The sequence below is a fragment of the Petromyzon marinus genome, chromosome 29, assembly GCF_048934315.1.
Source record: "Petromyzon marinus isolate PM22_M1 ecotype Great Lakes invasive population chromosome 29, UKy_Petmar_22M1.pri1.0, whole genome shotgun sequence".
Lineage (NCBI taxonomy): Eukaryota > Metazoa > Chordata > Hyperoartia > Petromyzontiformes > Petromyzontidae > Petromyzon > Petromyzon marinus.
The window spans coordinates 327,027-345,162 of NC_133695.1; the positions used below are offsets into that span (position 1 = coordinate 327,027).

General features: G+C 45.7%; 1 protein-coding gene across 2 annotated transcripts in view; it reads right to left on the reverse strand.

Annotated features, from left to right (window-relative positions):
• LOC116947392 (potassium channel subfamily K member 2-like) overlaps positions 1 to 18,136 on the reverse strand; it is a 173,056-nt gene that overhangs the window by 108,528 nt on the left and 46,392 nt on the right. For both annotated transcript variants that reach the window (XM_032963075.2, XM_032963076.2), the window contains exon 5: positions 4,095 to 4,255. In XM_032963075.2, the coding sequence (XP_032818966.1) occupies positions 4,095 to 4,255 (161 nt within the window). The remainder of the gene's footprint in view (positions 1 to 4,094; positions 4,256 to 18,136) is intronic.

Sequence of the window (18,136 nt, forward strand, 5' to 3'; positions counted from 1 at the left end):
AGTCAACAGCGGTAATGCTATGGATAAGCTAGCTCCCTGTCATGGGCATGCGTCTCAGCTAGGAGACATATTGACTTGATTTTAATGATACATCTACAGACAAATGCCTATCCAGGAAAGCCTCACAGAATTGTAAGACTCCTTTTCATGAGGATCCTGCATTGAGATGTTTGGCCAATTCCAGTCATGAACCTGGAGACACCCCACACATGCATACAAGGAAATAACACTCAAGGCTCTGCACAAATGGTTTCAAGAATCACTGCTGTTGCAATGTCTCCTGGCCAATGTCTTGGCATTCCAAGACAGTGCCAACGATTACACCACATCTAATACATTTGTATGAGACGTCATTATACAAGGCTACTGAAATCTGTAATCGTGGCTGCATTGCCAATGAAGGCACGCGTTTCCAACAAACTTTTTTTAATCAGGATATCATGTGGCATACATGCACACGTGCAGTCAATGTTGAGGCACAACTTTATCACGCTTCCACGTCACGGGCAGACTATTAATGTGATGCCATTTGCGACTCTGGACACGTCTGTCAACAGATAATAGCAAATGGGACCAACTCCAGAGAGACCGTTTAATGTGATGTTGTAGAAAATGCCAAGTAATTTTCACACTTTTCACGAGTGTTATTAACCAAAGGCACTTATTTTCTTTACCACTGCAATCCACATCAAAGAGCCTCATTGCCGAGAGCAAACTTTCCAAGTGATAATGATAGCCAGAGTTTTTGTCAGTTGCGTAATAGTACACCACTCCAGACAATGCATTCGTGCGTAGTCCTCCCCTCTTCCGGAATTGTGAGATATTCTTATTCCCATGTTTCCTGTTTTTTTGTACCTAAGAGGTAGCAGCCACCCTACCTATGGACCATGAAGGAGAGCTCAGCACCAGTGACCAATTCTACTATTATGACCCCATGTCCCCAAAAGCAGCCGTGGGGAACCTATGGCCCACGACTTAATTTCTGATGACCTACGGTCACATGAGGTGAACCAATTCTAAAAGGCTCACAAACGCTATTTATCCCGTCACTACAAGAATCTCAGTCGCACTAAACGGGTATTAGAGGGAAATATTTTGACCAGGTGACCATGTGTTTATGATTTTAGTACACTCAGTCACTCATGCCACTGTATGAACCTCTTGCAGTGACAATGGAAGAGTGTGCTATTGTGTTGCCCGCCAAAGGTGTTTGAAATTCCTCACACAGATATTTAGTAAATATTAGGAGCCACTTCTCTGAGTTAACCAATTTGTTATTCAATAAACCAAACTACTTAACCACTTCCTGTAATTATGAAATGAATATGCTTGTGAAGTGTGCACACACTAACATCAGGCAGAAACGGATCCCTGTTCTCTGCAGGAATTTAATTTCAAAATAAAATGCACAAATACTAGAGCCAAGACGTACTTACACCGCCGGTTGGTCACTTGTGGGTCCTGACCTTGCAAATGCCACAAATTGTTTGTTTCCGCATTGCTTGTCCAATAATTATAAAAGGCACTTGTGTGTTCAAATACGCAGTCTTTTAACAGAATGCCACCCTGCTTATACCCGAGCTTATTGGACATGCAACAAATACATCGGTACTTTTACTTCCATTGCGATGTTTCGTCTTGTATTCCCGGTGCATTGTCGGTGCCATGTCGTGAGAGTTGGAATCCAATCGGACATCTCACACAGCACTGCTAACCCACGTGCTCGATCACGGGAGAATTTCACCGAACTTTTGAGATAAAAAAAAACCTCTCAAGTGCATTTTAATCAGCACACAACAGGCAGCGCACTTTCCCACACACTCATGCAAATAAATAGTGAGACCATCAACTGAGTATACCTGAGAAGCATGGCTTAGTCAGAGAGGGCTGCCCGGATTCAAACCCAGGATGTCAGCTACGTCAACGCAGTGCTCCGACCTCTGAGTCATGCCGACACCTCACATACACAATGTTATTTTAGCGCGAGTCCTTCCATCCTCGTTTCACTTGGTTAGGGGCCACGTGTGATGCGAGGTAATGGATGATTCATTGTTTAGTGAATTGCTGGATGGAAATTCATTACGCATAAATGAAGAGTAATACTCTTCAAAAGGGTTTTATTTGCTAACAAAACAGTAATGTAACAGAAAAAAATATTAATAAAACAAACATCTTGAGTAGCTGTTTTTAGTGTCGCACGATGCACTGAGCATGGCTGATATTGGTTGGCTATTAAAATTCACATCACGCACACGCAGACACAACGGTTTGCACACAAGTCTCTGATTGCCATCGAAATCTTCATGATTAATGGAAGAAATAACCAGACAATTATTGACTTGATCGTCCTATACACAGCGACAAAGTTAATTAGTCGATGTTGCACTGCTCCATTAAGCTGGGCAGGGGGAGGGGGGCGGGGGGGGCTGGACGCGGCTAAGAGACACCCACTACATTTCTGTGATTTTCTCCTTCTCCACCAAGGTGACGTGGATTATCTTGAGGACGGAACCTTTAAGTCCATACATAGTAGTGCACAAACAACAGCATCAGTCAAATTTCGATTTAAAGCTTTCGTGACTGCAATGATTCATCTTCTTTGGTTCTTTCGGTAAAGTCACGTAGAATGAGAATAAAATAATAAATTGATAAAATAAAATAACACAATAATATTCTCTGTCCTACCAGACAGTCTCGTCCCTTCACCTGATGAAGACCGCTTGTGTTGTGGCTGAAACGTCGTGAGAATATTATTGTGTTATTTTATTTTATCAATTTATTATTTTATTCTCATTCTATGTGACTTTACCGAAAGAACCAAAGAAGAACAGCATCAGTCCTTTGTTGGTATCCAGTAGTTGCTTAAATTTAATACATTTAGACAAACTTATTGTGAGTTAAATTTCGATTTAAAGCTTTCGTGACTGCAATGATTCATCTTCTTTGGTTCTTTCGGTAAAGTCACGTAGAATGAGAATAAAATAAATAATGTGCAGCATTATGGGTAAAAGGGAATTCAATGCTGCTGGATAATCTGATGGACTGAAAAAAGTTAATTTGTATGTGGTGACATAGAAGAGAGTAATTCGAATATACTCGGGGTTGTTGGGCGTGCCTATGGCGCCCCTCACAACCATTTACGGCCTTCGGCCAGGAAAGTCACAAAACAATTTCACACGAACGACGAATTCACGCAAGCACCCGATGCTCCGTTGTGAAGTTTTAAAATGAAACATCTTTGAATTGTATTATGTTTTGGATTAGATAATTGTATTTCTTCATTAAAAGCTTATATCATTTTACATCTGGAAGACTTAATTGAAAAGGACATTTCGTGTGAATTTTCTCTCGTCGTTAAGTAGATGGCCTTGCTGGGGGTTCGGTTCGATGCGGACTGTCACCCGCTTGGGATTGCGGGATCGAGATAAGGAGACATCGAGCTGCTGGCCGTGCGAGAAGACCGCCGTCTGTACATAGATTCTAACGTAATCGAGCGTCTGTCCCTGCGCCTCCGTCGTTCATGCAGGGGACACGTGGGTTTGCAGCGCCCCCTGCATGAAAACGATGGAAAGTGCAGCGTTCATCACAGATAAAGTTGTGCGCATATATAAGAGAAAAATTTAATATGAACTATAGCACAGCAGAACCACTCTGATTTCTGACAAAACACCGAGGAACATTTCATGCGTCTGTAATCCAACCAACAACCACCGAGAACCGTTCTCGAGTGCAGAGGTGGCCAACCTGAAACAGACCAAGAGCCAAAAACTAACCACGAGTTCTGCAAAGAGCCAAGTGTATACATGTATGTGGACATATATATGTGTGTACATGCACATATATATGTATGTGTGTACATATACATGTATGTGTGTACATATATATGCATGTGCGTACAGATTGACAGTTTCGGCCCAACACGGGAGACGTACACATTGCTACTGCTGCGATGGCGGTGTTCTACGTCACGCGGTGGATTAAAGAGCCACAGGCAGCTCGGGGGACGCCGGGTGGCCACCGCTGCTCTCGCAGGATGCCCCTGGGAGAGAGGCTCCATCTTTTTGTTTCAGCGTCTCCATCGCCAGCCAACTCACCGTGTTGTTCTTCTCCATGTTGGCCACACTCTTGCCAAATATGGTTCCCAGCTGGTCGCCCACACCAGCCAGCAGGAAGCCGAAGAGGGGGATCCCGAGCAGAGCGTACACGACGCAGAATATGCGGCCGCCCTTGGTGCTGGGAGCAATGTTCCCGAACCCTGAGGGCGACACGGGAACACAGTACGAATCACATGCCACGACTGAGAAAAACAAGTGTCTGAGAGACAGAAAGAGGAACACGTGAAGCAGAGTACTAGTGAACATCAGGAGTAGGGTGGGCATGGACAGGACGCAACGCCACGAACGGATGATGATGATGGCCAATGGAAGAGACTGGTGATGGAATGGCAGTCAGAAGAGGGATCGTGATCGAGAGTACGTCGACTGCAGAGATGGAGCAACGGGACGGTGTCACGTGCAGGCGCATCATGGATTATTGCATTGCGGGGACCATGGGGGGGGGGGAGGTGGTGGCAATGACTTCATCCAGCAGTGGATCGAACACGGCTTGTTGCTGCTAAAGCGTACAAGGCAGCTGGGTGGCTTCAGGGACGAGTGCTGGTGTCCGAAAAGTAGATCCTAAGCCAGGGCTACCGAGATCCCGAGTTGACATTTGGACATCTACCAAAAACTAAACTCCCTTAACTTATCTGAGCGGTGGTGGCACACGTGGCCTGTCATGCAGAACTGTGGAGGCAGCTAGGGTTGGTGGATCACACAGACGTCAAGACACCCCCGAGGTGCCATATCCATTTGCTGTACTGCCAGAAAGAAGGCAGTACCGCAAATGTGGGCCGCACGTGTTCAGTCTGTATGGGGCAGAGAGCTGCCTCAACCCCCCACCCCCACCCCCCCTACCCCCACCCCCCCTACCCCAACACCTCCCACCCACACGCGTGGACTTTCTCCGGGTTTTCCACTTTCCTTCCACATGTAATGACTCCTTCATTGGCAAAAAGAAATCCTTCATATATATGTAGTACCACAGAGTTTGGGTGACCGTGTCACACTGTGTGTCATCGTCGTCGTCGTCTTCCCGCTTGTCTGTGATTCCTCGGTGCACCTCCGATTCGTTCTCTCTCTTTGGGAGCGAGCGAATACTGTGCGGCTAGCTGCACGTTAACTGTGCAGTATTATTTTAATTTCTCTCTCAATGCTATCAGCTGCGCATGGCTTGGAATGTTCAATTGAAGAGGGTGGGTGACAGGAACTCATTAATGTTTTATCAAAACTAACAATAATTTCGAAATCATCCCTATAATGCATGAAATTTCATCTTCTCTTCAATGCAAGTAGGGTTTTTTTAAACTTCTTTCTAAAAAAAACAAGCGAGCTCCTGAGTTTTACAATGGTCACAGCAGGTATTAGTTTAAGTCGGTGTTAATTGCACGGCTGATAATTTCACGTTAATTTTGACACAATCGTTATGGGCATCACTCACGGGAAACATTTTAGATTAACAAAACGTACACTTAATTGGAAAGGTTAATGTAATCACTGGTAATGTGATCACAGTTTTTTGTTACTCCCAGGGTATTTCCAAAGAACCAAATCACTCGGATGGTGTCCGATCTTGTCAGATCTCAGAAGCTAAGCCGGATTGAGGCAAGGAAAGAGTAGGGATTGGTGACCGCCATGCATACAAGGTGTTATAGGCTATTGGGCTGTGGTGGGCAGGACAACACAATCTATTCCAGCAGAGGTACGCCACTTAAATGTTCTCACGTTTGCACTGCTCGAATTCACCACCCGACACGGCACCAATGGAGTGAAGTATGGTTAAACGCCACCCTTTACGTCATACACGGTCTGGGGAGGATATCGTGCAGAGGTGCATTGACCAGAGGGCTTGCACGCACCTCTATAGAATAATAATAAGAACAATACAGCTCTCTTTAATATTCACTGTGTTGGCTGTTTTATATAGAGTGTATGTTCTAGATGGGGCACGTGTTGCCTGCTCTATATAGAGTGTATGTTCTAGATGGGGCACGTGTTCTACATAGAGTGTATGTTCTAGATGAGTCACGTGTTCACTGTTCTATATAGGGTGTATGTTCTAGATGGGTCACGTGTTCACTGTTTTACATACAGCGTGTGTTCTAGATGGGGCACGTGTTCACTGTTCTATATAGAGTGTATGTTCTAGATGGGGCACGTGTTGCCTGCTCTATATAGAGTGTATGTGCTAGATGGGGCACGTGTTCACTGTTCTATATAGAGTGTATGTTCTAGATGGGGCACGTGTTCACTGTTCTATATAGAGTGTATGTTTTAGATGGGGCACGTGTTCACTGTTCTATATAGAGCGTGTGTTCTAGATGGGGCACGTGTTCACTACTCTATATAGAGTGTATGTTCTAGATGGGGCACGTGTTGACTGCTCTATATAGAGCGTGTGTTCTAGATGAGACACGTGTTCACTGTTCTATATAGAATGTATGTTCTAGATGGGGCACGTGTTCACTGCTCTATATAGAAAATGTGTTCTAGATGGGGCACGTGTTCACTGCTCTATATAGAGTGTATGTTCTAGATGGGGCACGTGTTCACTGCTCTATATAGAATGTATGTTCTAGATGGGGCACGTGTTCACTGTTCTATATAGAGTGTATGTTCTGGAGAGTGTGTTCTAGAGCGTGTATTCTAGAGTGTATGTTCTAGAGCTCTAGAACATACACTCTATATAGAGTGTATGTTCTTGAGCGTGTGTTCTGGAGCGTGTGTGTTCACTGTTCTATATAGAGTACCTGTCTGGGTATTTTGTACCATCGGACACTCCACCCCCACAACTCCCAATCGGTGATGGGGCAGTTGTGGAGAGAGTGGAGAGTTTCCCATACCTGGAAAGTGTGCTTATGACTGGCTCCAGTTTAACAGCAGAGGTCTCACTCCGAATCAGTCGAGCGGCAATATCTTTTCATCAGTTGCGTAACGCTGTGTGGAAGCTACCTGGTCTGTCGCTTCGCATTAAGCTTCAGGTCTTCTCGGCCACGGTAATTCCCTCCCTTCTCTACGCTTGCGAAACGTGGACCCCCCTAATGGAACATCTTCGCCGGTTAGAAACATTTAGGCTGGCCTGCCTATGATCCATCCTGGGTTTAACCAGACTGGATTGTGTGAGGAGCTCACAAATCCTTGAAAGATCTGGGCAAGGTCCCATCGGTGAGCTCCTCCGGCAGGCAAGGCTGCGATGGCTGGGTCATGTAGCCCACATGCCCAGCCACCGCATGCCGAAACAGCTTTTGTTTGGCCGGATCGAGGGGGCTAAGCGGGCGCGGCACGGGCTAGAGAAGAGATGGAGTGATGTGGTACAGGAGGACGTAGAGCTGAGTGGACTTGCCGATGACTGGTACCAGCGGTGTCAAGATCGGCCTCTGTGGAGGAGGCTCGTGAAGGACGCTACTGGGCAGTTGGAGGTAGTCGCCCTCCAACAACAACGGAGGGCGGAGGAGCGATGCTCACAACAACGAGCGGAGCGCCGGGTGGCTAAAGCACAGCAGATTGGCACAGTAGGGGGCACAGGTGGTGCATCAGCCAGTCATCTCAGTCAGTCGACCCATGGCACCTGGGTCTGCCCCGTGACCTCCTGCCAGCGGGCGTTCGACACTCCACGTGGCCTCAAGGTGCACATGTCCTGGCACAAGCGTCGTGGTGACGTCACCGCCACTTAGTGGCGAATGGCGGTTGTTGTTGTATATAGAGTATGTTCTGGAGCGTGTGTTCTGGAGCGTGTGTTCTAGAGCGTGCGTGTTCAATGTTCCATATAGAGTGTATGTTCTGGAGCGTGTGTTCTGGAGCGTGTGTTCTGGAGCGTGTGTTCTGGAGCGTGTGTTCTAAAGCGTGTGTGTTCACTGTTCTATATAGAGCATATGTTCTGGAGCGTGTGTTCTGGAGCATGTGTTCTGGAGCGTGTGTTCTGGAGCGTGTGTTCTGGAGCGTGTGTTCTAGAGCGTGTGTTCTAGAGCGTGTGTGTTCACTGCTCTATATAGTGTATCTTCTGGAGCGTGTGTTCTGGAGCGTGTGTGTTCACTGTTCCATATAGAGTGTATGTTCTGGAGTGTGTGTTCTGGAGCGTGTGTTCTGGAGCGTGTGTGTTCACTGTTCTATACAGAGCGTATGTTCTGGAGTGTGTGTTCTAGAGCGTGTGTGTTCACTGTTCTATATAGAGCATATGTTCTGGAGCGTGTGTTCTGGACCGTGTGTTCTAGAGCGTGTGTGTTCACTGCTCTATATAGAGTATATGTTCTGGAGCGTATGTTCTGGAGCGTGTGTTCTAGAGCGTGTGTGTTCACTGCTCTATATAGAGTATATGTTCTGGAGCGTATGTTCTGGAGCGTGTGTTCTGGAGCATGTGTTCTGGAGCGTGTGTTCTAGAGCGTATGTTCTGGAGCATGTGTTCTGGAGCGTGTGTTCTAGAGCGTTCGTGTTCACTACTTAATTTTATGTCACAGGGACACGTTCTTTTTTAGAGGTTTCTGAACCGTGACTCTCCGATTGAAATATCTACTGTAAATGTAATTTTAATTCATTTTAACACAGGTTTGAACTCGGATAACCCCACTCTTACGGGTTGGTGCCAATGTAGAGTTGATTATGAAGGTGACAATGTGTGTAGATTTATCAAGAAACTTTAAGCTTTAAAGATAATAGCTTTGAGATTTAAATATCCGGTCTCGTGAACAAACTTTTTTTTTCAGGGCACGTCCATTACTCTACCGTCTGAGTTAACAGCAATACTTCCATTAACACTACATTTCGAAAAGTTATTTGATCAGAGAATAGTGTAGTTATTTTAAAATATTGCTCGCCAATGTGTGTACACAATTACACCAGACATTACAGCCCCATTATATAAAAAGCTGGTGAACAAACAGCGACTGTTCAAGGCAACGATATGATCAGTCAAGCTCATGCGGCTTAAACACACACATTTTGCTTGCCAAGCTAGAGATGGAGCAGAAAAAACATTTGCCTGTGGTTCTAAGTTCAAAAGGGTTCTGTTGGGTGTGAAATAGTTCAAATTGACTCTGAGATAAGCTCCAAACTCAGCCCTTGCCTGCCTGCCCTGCTGTGCCAACAGCAACTTAGCACTGGTCAAGCATGCATTGGGTTGTAGTTGCCTCTGCGGATAGATCTTCTATCTGTCTGACAACGTAACTAAATACTCAAACTTTCTCAATATATGCAGAGCTCATGGATAATTTGTGTTCAAGTCTCATCGGGGGAGCATGACTCAGCCAATCATCCCTCTGAGGAGTTTTATTAAAGTATACACACACACATATATAAATCAGAGTTGCTGTGGACAGGCCCAAAAATATAAGTGGTCGGCAGCAAAAAGCACGGTCGAAGGTGTAAACGACAAGAGTTAACACATTTTCTTAAATTTCGATTTAAAGCTTTCGTGACTGCAAGGATTCATCTTCTTTGGTTCTTTCGGTAAAGTCACGTAGAATGAGAATAAAATAATAAATTAATAAAATAAAATAACACAATAAAATTCTCACGACGTTTCGGCCACAACACAAGTGGCCTTCATCAGGTGAAGGCCACTTAAGTTAGAATTTAGGAAAAGAGACGATATGGGGGGGGGGGGGGGATTTCAGAGTTGAGCAGTGAGCGGAGAGAAGCAGCAGCAGGAGGAGGGCTGGGGCCTGCGGGGCTTTTGAGCGCAGTGTGTGGACGAGACGGAACAGTCAGGACCCCAGACCGGCTCCCCAGTATGTTTGGAGAAATCAATGGGTAACGCCCATGGTAACGGTAACCATGGCAGTAGCCACAGAAGGGTAACAAGGAGGGGACTGAGTACGATAAACGATGATGAAATCGGCGCCACTGTTTGGGAACTCAACAGTGATCATGTGATGGTGAGTCTGCCCACCACAATAGGACCGCGATGTCGCATGTCCACCTCTCACAACCCAACGCGTTTGAGTGCGGCTCGGGTGGCCGTCTGCTGCTCGCGAATAACTCGAGGGGCTCCGTGAGAGTGAAGGAAGAGCGCAACGAAAATGTGCAATCGGACGTCTCTTGAGCGAGCGGGTGAGCTTCGGGGCAGTGAGTGACATTGCCTCTTGACGCGCATCTCAATGCAGCCGTACGCCGTCTGTGGCAGTCACACTGCATTATCCCATTCAGACCGGATTAAAAGCCCCAAGAGAGCTGGGTTTCTAGAGGCCATCGTTTAAACTCTTCTGCACAAGAGTACTCATCTTTTTTTTTTTACAGATTCTGTCTTCTGCCAAAGCGTTGGTATGAGAAATATTCAATAATTCATGGATTTAGCGCCACACTCCAGCGGACAACGCCCAGTGCGAAAATCCCAAAGAGCCAAGATTGATTCCCAGCCATGGGTAAAACATCAGTGGTGAGTGACGCCTGAACCGGTCCTGGGTTCCGCTCGCTCACCTTCACAAACCTGCACTGACCAGAATGGTGAACTACGCTCAAACAACTCGCGTGACTGGCAAGGCATGGGAAGACCTTAATCCAGCAGAGGATCGATAAAATTCCATGTTAAATTTGGTTTAAACTGTATTTGCATTTTGCTTCAAATAATATTTGTTTACAATGTGGTGCCCATGGTTTATAAAATGTAAAGGATCCACCTTCATTCGGGTAAATTTTGATGGTGTATTAAAGTAACCACCAGGTATATAATCATTTATTACCTCTGCCTCACCACAGCAATTTAATCAATAGTGTTTCATGATTTGGGGTCGCGATTCAAATCTGGATACAATTCACGTTCGTCTCGGTTGTTAATTATCGTTGTACAGTTTTGTTCCCTCTCAGCCTTCATGCAGCAAAAGCAGACCATTTGCAAAAATTTCGAAACAATTCTTACACGAATCGATAAATCGTTAGCACAAATTCACCTTTGATTCATTAATCATTACATGCTTAGTAACCTTGTACATTTTGTAACAAAAACACAGCCATACAGCGAAGGGAATTGCAATATAAAATAACCTTTTATAATTAGTGGCCATGCTTTATGACCATCGGCAGTCAATTTATGAGGGATATTACGAGTGTACCATTTCAATTGCTTTTTAATGATGTTATAATGCTAAATACACCATCTATTTTCTGTCATTTTCCCCAATCCTATCCAAATGGTGCTTTCGGTCAAATTGTAAAAATGAAGAATTCATTCAGAAATCTTACAGAGCAGTGCATAGCCCCTTGTTTAGAATGATTTGAGGGAAACAAAGGTGGCCGGGCATGACGAAAAAACGAAAAAGCACATGCTTGTAAAAAACCCACCCTAGCATATTCATAAAGCAACCTTCACAAGAGATACCGCACGATATTGAATTATACATTCACGAACGAAATGCTTTCCGTATTTTTAGAATGTGACCCAGTTTAACGGTTTCCCCTTTCGGTTCATCGCTGCTATTTTATTTGACAAGCGGACACAAAATAGCACAAGGAGACAGGACGTAGCCTCCAAAAGGCACATTCTCAGCAGCATATCGCATCACAAATTCCATTTGTATCTTGGATCCGGTCTGTAAGGACAAACGGATAAATCTAGTCCCGTCCTGCCATCCATAACATGTCCAAAATTGCTCGACAATTCAGGGTCTAATGCTCACCGGAAAATCATTGCATATGATAAAACACAGGAACGCATGGAGGAGGCCTGTGAATAACATTTACGAGCAACATTTTGTTCATTTTCTGAGGTCAGTACAATACAGGAAACATAATTGTGCACAGCCAGGTGTTGGATATTCGCTTAAAATTTCTAAAGATTTTTTTTAAAATTATAGCTTCCTCTTACAAGTTTAGAGTATGAACTGTTTAGGTCAGGGGTCGGTGACCTGCGGCTCCGGAGCCGCATTCAGTGGGTCTTTAAGGACTGCTGCTTCGTGACGTTGTTTATTAAGGACCACCACAGTCTCCTCGTATTCACTACGTGCATCGCGGCTCTTGTAATGTTGAGTTTTTTGACCGAATTCGAACAAAAATGCCTCTTCTTGTTATTTTGGTTTCCGACCCCTGGTTTCCATAAAGGTGCAGCCCTGCAATTCCTTGCTCACACCACTGCTGGCAGAAAGGCCTCCACTATTATTTCAGCTCCCGTGCCAGGAGATTGAATCAGACCGGCAACCTCTGGATTGCAAGTTCAGTGTGCTAACGATAACACTGCCGTGCAATCCCCCTAGACAGTTTATGCTGAAATATGTTAAAGCCATGAAAAAACTGCTTCCAAAACTATTTTTAATTTTACTAGAAAAGGCCCACTGAGCTATACAGCTCTTTTTCAGAAACGACCTGACCACAAAAGAAAGCTCAACGAAGTGGGTTATCATGTGGTAATGTATAGCAGCCAAATACTCTCAGTGCACGTTTCTAAGTGTGGAGGGAAAAACCAGAGGAGTTGGAGAAAAATCCACACGACCAATGGGAAGAGGGACACGCAAAATCCAAATATACAGGCGTGAGGGTCGGGATTAAAATTAAACCACAAAGGTCAAAGTACAAGACACCTGAGAAGCAAAAAACAAAATAAAGGGCCTCTGTGCTTTGGTATTATGGACACTTGCTTCGTATTGCCATGACGGAGGGAGAGAGGAGAGTGCCATGCAAGCGAAGAGCGTGCAGCAAGCCCCTTCAAGGCACTTTAAGGCATCCATCACATCAGCGGCAGCTCACCATTTGGGAACGATGTGGCGAGACCCCACTCGTGAAAAAAAATATCCTGAACGCCCCTTACATGCTCATTTTAAAGATGTTAACCATTTCGCATACCAATGATGTACGTCCGATTTCGTCATCGGAACGGAATCGGAATGAAAATAGAAATAACTTTATTGGTACCCAGGCTGTAACAAGGCCGTGCAGCAGGAGGGCGCGTGGCACAGTTTGACGCCAGATATCATAAAGTGCGGGAATGAGACGCTGATCTTTTTTAACACGACTGCAAGACAAGGGGACACATTCTCCCTTTTTCACCTTCCTCTTCCCAAGCTCTGCCCAAAACCCTAAAGAGTAGATAGGGTACAGACACCTAAGTGTGTGGCTCTTGTATTCCAGTTAGCTTGAGCGAGCACATCTGGTTGGGAGAAGGCACATGCCAGCATTTGACCTGCAGCACAGCGGTTATGGGAACAGCAAATGCGCTTCATGGAACTATTTTAGCACCATATGCTGAACACATCGGGGTAACAATGATGCAGCCCCGGCACCTACCCTGGAAGCCGATTCACTCCCTTCGTGCCTCCAATACAAGTCCCCCATAGGAGGAGCATAATTGCATTCGAGGTTGTCTTGGCTGCTAACTTTTTTTATGGGCTGTGCAATGTTATTCAGAGAATTAAATTGTGTACAGGGGGACACGCGAGAAGAGCATGCCCAAATGTGTGCTTATCTGCAGGGCTACATCTGGGATGGGCATTGTGCTCCGGTAAATGTAAGGAGCGCGTTGGATGATCGTCAATCTGTTGAAAGTCAGCACAGTGATGGTTCAAGTCTCAAGTTCTTGTTGTGTGTTTTTGTTTGCTTGTTTGTGTTCTACAAGATGAGACCCCAAGAGACCAGGAAAGTGAATTGTGGTGCTGCGCTCATTGGCAGCAGCGTTGTTGTGTCGCCGACAGCTGACTGCAGGAGTGCAAGTTAACGTAAATGGTGATGTCATCAAGATGCATGCCCCCTCATCATCAGCAGCCACAATCTATCCACTGGGTGATGAAAGCCTCCCCAAGTCATCGCCATCTCTCATGATGCAACTCGCTAAAACATCTTACTTGATCTGATGAACTCTCTGTACACATCTTCTTGGTTCTTTTGGTAAAGTCACGTAGAAGGGAAATAATAAAATAATAAAAATAAAACATAATAAAATAAAAATAAAATACACATGTGTAGTTGACAGCATGCAAGTCACACCGCTCACTGAACATGGATCCACACAAATTCAATGCTGCTGAAGGAGCCAATGGGGCTGCTGAAGGAGCCAATGGGGCTGCTGAAGGAGCCAATGGGGCTGCTGAAGGAGCCAATGGGGCTGCTGAAGGAGCCAATGGGGCTGCACGGCGGTTACAGCACTTGACTCGAAATTGGAAGGGTCACAAGTTCAGGTCCCAGTCAGGTGGTTGACTCACTAATGCTCTCTCATGTGTGTGTAGGTTGAACTTCTCTCGCTCCGTACGTAGCCAAACGTGCTAATCGGAGGTGTGGGGGAAGGACAGCAAACACAACACAAAAAAGCAGTTCTAAAGAAATGAGTCTTTAATCTAGATTTCAAAGAGCATAGCTCCAGTGGCTTCATAATATAAGAATGAAGAGCATTCCAGACGACTGCAGAAGCACATCTGAAAACGTGTGATGCAGTGACCGTCTTTGTTCGATGGCTAGCCAAAAGCCAGAGTGATGGCCATCGAACACTTGGAGGGCCATCAGCTGTGGCTGTCTCACGGAAGGGCTGGTCCTCACCATGGAGAGTGGAATCTCCACGGCAGGCTCACAGCCAATCGTTGAGATGAGTGGCATCCCACAATCTGATTTAAATTCACCAAAACGACACAAAACAATTTGGATTCATATCGTGTCAGACGTTTTTACGAAGTGTTTAAAGTATGCTACAGTGCTAGGAAGTGAGTATTGCCCTTTGTGAATATTGGGTGCTTTCCATTCAACCATCACATGTGAAACTAACTGGGAGAGAAGTAAACATTCTGCAATTAGTATGACAGTGAGTAAGCAAAGACATCTGTTACGTACAATGTCTACACTCCTAATTAACGTTTTACAAGCAACCCTTCGGGAATAATTTTGAATCACTTTTCTCCTTGAAAACTGGTGAGAGCAGAGACACGTAACTCGTCTCCTGCTCAGCAGCAAAAAATATTGCTGTTGTTCACCTCGCATCATTCCCATGTGCCAATTGCCTGCAGCGTAATCCATCTAAAGCGCCACTTTCGATGTACATTGTCGTACAGGACTGCACTATGATAGGACGCTGCCACGGTGAAACGGCAAGCACACTGCGCTCACCATGCAGACGTTGCCAGTTTGACTTCACCCCGTCCCCACCTCTGTCCATCCAGCAGCATTAATATAAATCGGTATGCCAAAGTCAGTTCATCGGCAGGGTGCGTGTGGTGCGTGTGGTGCAATAAAACGAAGGTACTTCCACCTCTTCCAAGACAACCAAACGAAAACCGAAGTAAACTATTTTAGTTACCAGGTAAAGTTCACGGGGCTATTAGCATTTTTTCAGAAGCGACCTGGCCACAAATGATAACTCAACGAAATGCCTTGTCCAATGCGGGAATTTACAGTAGCAGCCAAATAATCTAAAAGCATGTTTTTTTTATATTTGGAGGAAAAACCCGGAGGACCTGGAGAGAGAACACGCAAACGCCAAACATACAGGAGCGAGGATTGGGACGGAACCCACGACCTTCTGGATACCAGGTGAGTGAGAGAACATCTCACCACCGCGGTGCCCCTGAGCAGAATGGAAGAGTACGCCTTAAACCTTCTGCAGTGGATCTCTAGAACTCACTCTAGTTGATGCTCTTCTGCCAGTAGTGGCATTGGCAAGACATTTCAGGGCTGCACTTTTACCTCATATGCTACAGGGACCGTTTGGAATTATATATATGGGGCATTTACACGAGGGTAAAAACGGGCCCAGCGCAGGCCCATGTGGAATGCTGCAATAACTCACCTGCAGCGCAAGGGACAAGCCCACATCATGCCTGGCTGCCTCCGGTAATTGAACTGAAAAACTGAATAACCCAAAGGAAGGAAGCAAGCCATCGGATGCTATTTGTGCAAATGTAGTATCAGCTTACATTTGAATTTAAGGCAGGTAGTTTATAAATGCATTGGTGCAGTAATGTAGTTTTTGCACATGTTCCGGATATTCATACATTTTAAAACATTCAAATTGTCCTCATGCTCAGACGAGCATGGGCCAGTGGGCCAATGTCCATGCTCGTTTGATGGTCCCCGACACATTGGTGGAAATTCCACATTCCCCTGGCCGGGGCAAAACCAGGGGTCAATTATAATCACCAGCACTGTAGCGTTGTCAATTGAAATGGCAATTACAATGTGATTTTAATTCATTATGAATGACACAATTACAATTGTAATTGACCCTTGGCTTTGGCGAATCACTCCATGGAACCAGAAAGGTGCTCGTTTTACCAAACCGAGAGGTGTGAAGGTCTGAGTTACCCTTGCCAAGTGTGAAGGTCTGAGTTACCCTTGCCAGGTGTGAAGGTCTGAGTTACCCTTGCCAGGTGTGAAGATCTGAGTTACCCTTGCTAGGTGTGAAGATCTGAGTTACCCTTGCCAGGTGTCATGGTCTGAGGTACCCTTGCCAGGTGTGAAGGTCTGAGTTACCCTTGCCAGGTGTCATGGTCTGAGTTACCCTTGCCAGGTGTCATGGTCTGAGGTACCCTTGCCAGGTGTGATGGTCTGAGTTACCCTTGCCAAGTGTGAAGGTCTGAGTTACCCTTGCCAGGTGTGAAGGTCTGAGTTACCCTTGCCAGGTGTGAAGGTCTGAGTTACCCTTGCCAGGTGTGAAGGTCTGAGTTACCCTTGCCAAGTGTGAAGGTCTGAGTTACCCTTGCCAGGTGTGAAGGTCTGAGTTACCCTTGCCAGGTGTGAAGGTCTGAGTTACCCTTGCCAGGTGTGAAGGTCTGAGTTACCCTTGCCAGGTGTGAAGATCTGAGTTACCCTTGCCAGGTGTGAAGATCTGAGTTACCCTTGCCAGGTGTCATGGTCTGAGGTACCCTTGCCAGGTGTGAAGGTCTGAGTTACCCTTGCCAGGTGTCATGGTCTGAGTTATCCTTGCCAGGTGTCATTGTCTGAGGTACCCTTGCCAGGTGTGATAGTCTGAGTTACCCTTGCCAAGTGTGAAGGTCTGAGTTACCCTTGCCAGGTGTGATGGTCTGAGTTACCCTTGCCAGGTGTGAAGGTCTGAGTTACCCTTGCCAGGTCTGAAGGTCTGAGTTACCCTTGCCAGGTGTCATGGTCTGAGTTACCCTTGCCAGGTGTGATGGTCTGAGTTACCCTTGCCAGGCCTGAATGTGCAACATCGCGGCGGCCATGAGGCGCCACGATGTGAGCTACGGTCACCTCCGGCTAGTACGGTTGGCTACGTACGGTGGTGCGAAAGAAGTTCAACGTACACACGTACGTACAGTGAGGGGAAAAAAGTATTTGATCCCCTGCTGATTTTGTACGTTTGCCCACTGACAAAGAAATGATCAGTCTATAACTTTAATGGTAGGTTTATATGAACAGTGAGAGACAGAATAACAACAAAATCCATAAAAACACATGTCAAAAATGTTATAAATTGATTTGCATTTAAATGAGGGAAATAAGTATATGACCCCCTCTCAATCAGAAAGATTTCTGGCTCCCAGGTGTCTTTTATACAGGTAACGAGCTGAGATTAGGAGCACACTCTTAAAGGGAGTGCTCCTAATCTCAGCTTGTTACCTGTATAAAAGACACCTGTCCACAGAAGCAATCAATAAATCAGATTCCAAACTCTTCACCATGGCCAAGACCAAAGAGCTCTCCACGGATGTCAGGGACAAGATTGTAGACCTACACAAAGCTGGAATGGGCTACAAGACCATTGCCAAGCAGCTTGGTGAGAAGGTGACAACAGTTGGTGCGATTATTCGCAAATGGAAGAAACACAAAAGAACTCTCAATCTCCCTCGGCCTGGGGCTCCATGCAAGATCTCGCTTCGTGGAGTTGTAATGATCATGATAACGGTGAGGAATCGGCCCAGAACTACACGGGAGGATCTTGTTAATGATCTCAAGGCAGCTGGGACCATAGTCACCAAGAAAACAATTGGTAACACACTACGCCGTGAAGGACTGAAATCCTGCAGCACCCGCAAGGTCCCCCTGACTAAAGAAAGCACATATACATGCCCGTCTGAAATTTGCCAATGAACATCTGAATGATTCAGAGAACAACTGGGTGAAAGTGTTGTGGTCAGACGAGATCAAAATGCAGCTCTTTGGCATCAACTCAACTCGCC